Source organism: Rutidosis leptorrhynchoides, chromosome 1 (genome assembly GCF_046630445.1).
Source record: "Rutidosis leptorrhynchoides isolate AG116_Rl617_1_P2 chromosome 1, CSIRO_AGI_Rlap_v1, whole genome shotgun sequence".
NCBI lineage: Eukaryota > Viridiplantae > Streptophyta > Magnoliopsida > Asterales > Asteraceae > Rutidosis > Rutidosis leptorrhynchoides.
This window is the reverse complement of record NC_092333.1, coordinates 445,217,913-445,222,752: the sequence shown is the minus strand read 5'-3', so window position 1 is coordinate 445,222,752 and position 4,840 is coordinate 445,217,913. Positions and strand designations below refer to the sequence as shown.

General features: G+C 33.5%; 1 protein-coding gene across 1 annotated transcript; it reads right to left on the bottom strand.

Annotated features, from left to right (window-relative positions):
• Nucleotides 1-382: 382 nt before the first annotated feature.
• Nucleotides 383-1,276, bottom strand: LOC139902966 (ethylene-responsive transcription factor CRF5-like). Its single transcript, XM_071885698.1, has one exon. It carries the CDS (start codon nt 1,274-1,276, stop codon nt 383-385), a length of 894 nt encoding a protein of 297 aa, XP_071741799.1.
• Nucleotides 1,277-4,840: the final 3,564 nt, after the last annotated feature.

Here is a 4,840-nt window from a genome sequence, read left to right as displayed (position 1 = left end):
TACAATCTATACGCATATATATATAATATAATATATATATATATATATATATATATATATATATATATATATATATATATATATATATATATATATATATATATATATATATATATAACACTTATGACACGATAAAACAAACATTCATGACATCACTATCGTCTAGTTAACATCAAAAGATCTTATTGCTAGAAATTACTTAAGCACAAAACTATGTAGTACTTGATCTATAGACAAAAATCCTAGCTTAATTTTGTACTAAATCATTTTTTTTTCTTTAGGCACTCTTAATAAACTTATGTGAATTGCTTTTAACATAAACCATCATAGTGATTAAAAACTATTCATATAAGTTGTTAAAACTGTACGAAAAATAAACCAATTATTTTGTAGTGAGAGGATCTTCGAAGAAACTATCGACATCCCACGCCCATGAATTGAAGTCTTCATTGAGTTCCGATAAGATTTTGCTCGATTCCGAATCGATTTTGTGAGGAAAGTCAAGTTCTTCTACCATCATTGGTGAAGCAATCCGAAAATCAAAGACATCACATTCTAAATTTGAATCGTAATTTAAATAATCATTGGAAAAGGGACAAGTAGTAACCGATTCAGTTTGATTCGGTTCAGTTTTTAGTTCTTCAGATACCTCGTCGGTTTTATTAAAACGTAAAACTGACGTAGGCGATGAAAGTTCCGGCAGATTATTACCTGAACTTTCATCATATACCACACTGGTATCATATAACCGCCTTGGTGGTGGTGGTGGCATTGCCGCCCCTTGTGGCGGTTGCAAAAAGTTCGTTTGAGCTTGCGATCCACGTAATTCAATTGCTTTACGATCGTAAACTAAAGCAGCCTCTTCCGCCGTATCATAAGTACCTAACCAAACTCTAAGCCCCTTAACCGGATCACGAATCTCCGCAGCCCACCTTCCCCACCGCCGCCGCCTTACACCCCTATACTTCCGTTCACCGGTACCACTTCCGACCACCACCGTCGCCGGAGCTTTTTTCCGGCGACTCAATTTCTTCTTCCCGCCATCATTTGTACAACAATTTGATTCCAATTTAATGACTCTAACATACTTTTTAATTTTCCGGTGACCCAATTTCTTGGTATTATCTTCATCACTTGAAGAATCTGTTGCGTCACGATCCATCATAGATATGGAAACCATTTTGGGTGAATGGGTATGATTTGAATGTTGTTTGGTTGTTATTGAATGATTAATTGTAAGTTGAGAATTAGAAGAACCCTGAAATTGATGGTCCATTGGATTTGATCATATGGGGGGTTTTAATAATAACAGAAAATTAAAACAAATGAAGAATGTTTAAAAGAAGAATAGTAATTAACGGAAAGGAATAATGAAATATGAAACGGTCGGAGCTAAAAGAGAGGGAGTGATAAGTGGAAATATATAAATATTATGTTTGAACTTTTAATAAATGAGTGTAAATAGCAAAAATATGAGAAATGGTAGGAAATATCTTTTGAGTTTTTAAAAGACTCGTTTGTATCGATGAAATTTTATCTTTTTATTATGGCTTATGGCTTGTTCACCAAGTATATACAATTTTATGTATTTTAAAAAATCGAAATGTGTACTTTAAAGATCTTGCACCTAAAAGACCGTACAGTATATGTTTTTGTGTGATTCGTTAAAATGTTTTTAATTAAGAATTAAATTCTTTTATAATTATAATTATTATCACTTGCATAATCCTTACTAAATTAATCTATTATTTACTTTTTTATACAAGTTTTAATTAATTACGTATTCTGAAATTTATGAGCTGAGTTGTTTTGATAGTAAAACAAGTAAAGTTGTTTGAAAAATTAGCCAGAAGATTGGGGATATTTTAGTCATGTTTCTAAACAGGGTAACAAAATATATATACTAATTAAATATTATGATACGTTTATATGATGATATCTCCCTACTATGCTTGATAGACATCTCAGAATATATAAGTATATAACACGGGAGATGATATTTCCAAATGCAATTTTGATTGATCCACAACTCTTTGAATACATCTCCCTAAAATATCCTCAAATAAATTCTAACATAAAACTTGTATAACACATTATTTAAGGGCATAGCAGTAAACTTAAGTGGATTTATCAAAAATGAATTTGGAAATATCAGTTCCATATAACACATTCTGTACTCTGTAGTTATCTTATTTAATTTCATATTTATTTATATTTATAGAAACAAATTACGGAGTATGTGAATTGACAAATTTCACTGTTCCGTAGAAGGTACCTATGATGTATGATGTGTACTTGCACCTTGGGCACCAAGGAATTCTTAAAAAGACAAATCCTTGATACTTTATATACGGAGTAGTAGATAGATTAATCACAAACCCAACTAAATTAAAAAAAATAATAATAATAATTAATAAAGGTAGTTGGAGATACTTACCTACTCTTATTTTGATTGATATGACTGTATAATTTTTTTTGATAAATTAACATATACGGAGTATATACAACAACAACAACAACAACAACAACAAAATTCAATATCACATAAGTGGTGTATAGGAGAGGTGAGATGTAGATAATCCTTCCTCTATCCTGGAATAAAGACAAGTCATTTCTCCACCCAGAGTGAAAACACTCTCAAAAGTAGAGAAAGACATCTCTCTCTCTGTTCGACGGATAGAGAGATTGCTTTCGAGTGGACCTCCTGCCAATAAGTAGGAAAAAGTTTTTCAAAAAAATAAAATTAAATTAAAAATAAAATTGAGACGCCATGAAAATGGTAAAATCAAATTTTCATGGATTTTAAATCCTGCTTGAAATTTGATTTAGGCTCTTAGAATCAGTCAAGTCACCAATAAACTTATTATTTCGTGGTTATATAAGGCCGACTTACGTTTTTAGAATGAATTAACTTGTTATGGTTGTATCGTATGTATTTTCGTATATCTTTTTAGTTTTACTTTTGTACTCAACCCGTCAACATTTTTACTTTTATTTTTATAGAGTATGTGGTCGGATTACTCGTCCTCTAGGGTAACCCGAACATTGAAAATCTTAGAACTTTTATTAACTGAAACATATCGTACAAGTTGACTTATCAATTATTTAGATGAGCCATATCAGTTTTCATATTATAGTAGCATTTTTATTGTTTAATACATACTAGTTTCGCTAAATAGTTATCTATATATGTATTAAACAAATAAAATAGGTTATACATAGGAAGTTGGTCTCTTTAGTTTTATTTGGTTTGCCTCTTTTAACTATCGAGTATGTAACAGACTCGTCCCACATCGGTGGGAGAGGAAAACAAAGCACTCCTTATAAGGGTGTGGATACCTCTTCTGGTATGACGCGTTTTGAGGGTGTTTACCCGAGAAGCAAATCCGTGAGGTTGAAGTGCGATCCGGGGTTGTACTCGTGCGCGGGTAGCCCGTCGGTGATCGGCTTGTGTCCAAAGCGGACAATATCATACTACGGGCTGATGGTGATGTTAACTTGGTATCAGAGCATAGGTTCGGCAGCGTGTTCGCGGAAGTGACACGTTCCCGAACCGTGAGTTTAGTCAAACATATCTTGGGGGACGGTTCAAGTGAATGTGATAGGTATATCGGTGTTAGTTGTAGGAAGCTAACCAGTGTTATACTAAGCTTTGGTGTGAGATGTTGTGCAGTACAGGTACGGCTGATAGTGACGGTGACACTGTGACCCCACGCCCCGAAAACAGGCAGCGCTTCAGATAAGCTTCAGATTACAGATGCGTCCCAGGTAAGGAAGACAAGAGTCAGATGTCAGGGTCATACGGACCGATGACCGGGTGGTAAGGGCTGTTACCGAGGGATTCTGGTCGGGTACCCTGAGTAAGAATCGTTAGTATCGGTTGACACATGTATTACCCTGGAACTAAACGGTTAGCCAGTGTCAGACGGGTGTTCGGTTTCACTTAGGTGAAACAGTGTTGGGTAAAATAAACAATAAAGAAAATAATAAAATATTAATAATGATACTGAATAAGGGTTCAGTTGGACGGTCGGTGGATAGTTGACCCTTTGGTATCACGGAATAAAATTATTTTATAAAAAAAAAAAAAAAAAAAAAAAAAAAAAAAAAAAAAAAAAAAAAAATCAGGTTTGTTTACTTGAATCCTTGCTTTGATTTTTGAATAAATGGGTTTTTTTGTGTTCTTGAATAAAAGTGTGATTTTAAGCTTGAATCTTCATATTTGGTGTTTGTTATGCTTAATTGATGTTAGAAATAGCTTATATATATGTTTGGTAGCTTCCATATGCTTAAAATTTGTTCAAAATCGCTTAAAAATTGAGTTTTGGGCAAAAAATCATCAAAATCAGCGAAATTGGTTCGAAACCCAGTTTGCTACAGTACCCGAGTTGCTACAGTACCCGAGTTGCTACAGTAAACGAATTGCTACAGTGTCACTATTTGCTACAGTACTTTTATGAAATTGAAACGGGCGTAACTTTCAAACCGTAACTCCGTTTTTGATGAATCAAATATCGTTGGAATCATATTGAAGAGTACTTTTCAATGATGAACTTTTAAGAAACTAAATCAAACTATTTTTGGGTCGGAAAAGGAGTTTTAGTGTGTATGTCGTGTTTTGCACGCACCTGTATGCCATTATTGAATGGAGTCATGATGTAGATTCATAAAATTATGAATATATGGTGTTATGACCTAGTTTATAGTATGATTTGATTATACTATTGATTGAGATATGTATATTGACTTCGTTGTGTTGTTCTCAGGTGATAAGAACAAGGAAGAAGCTCAGAAGTAAGATAACTGAGCTGTAGCTGGTAATCGGTGAGTGGGTCTATCT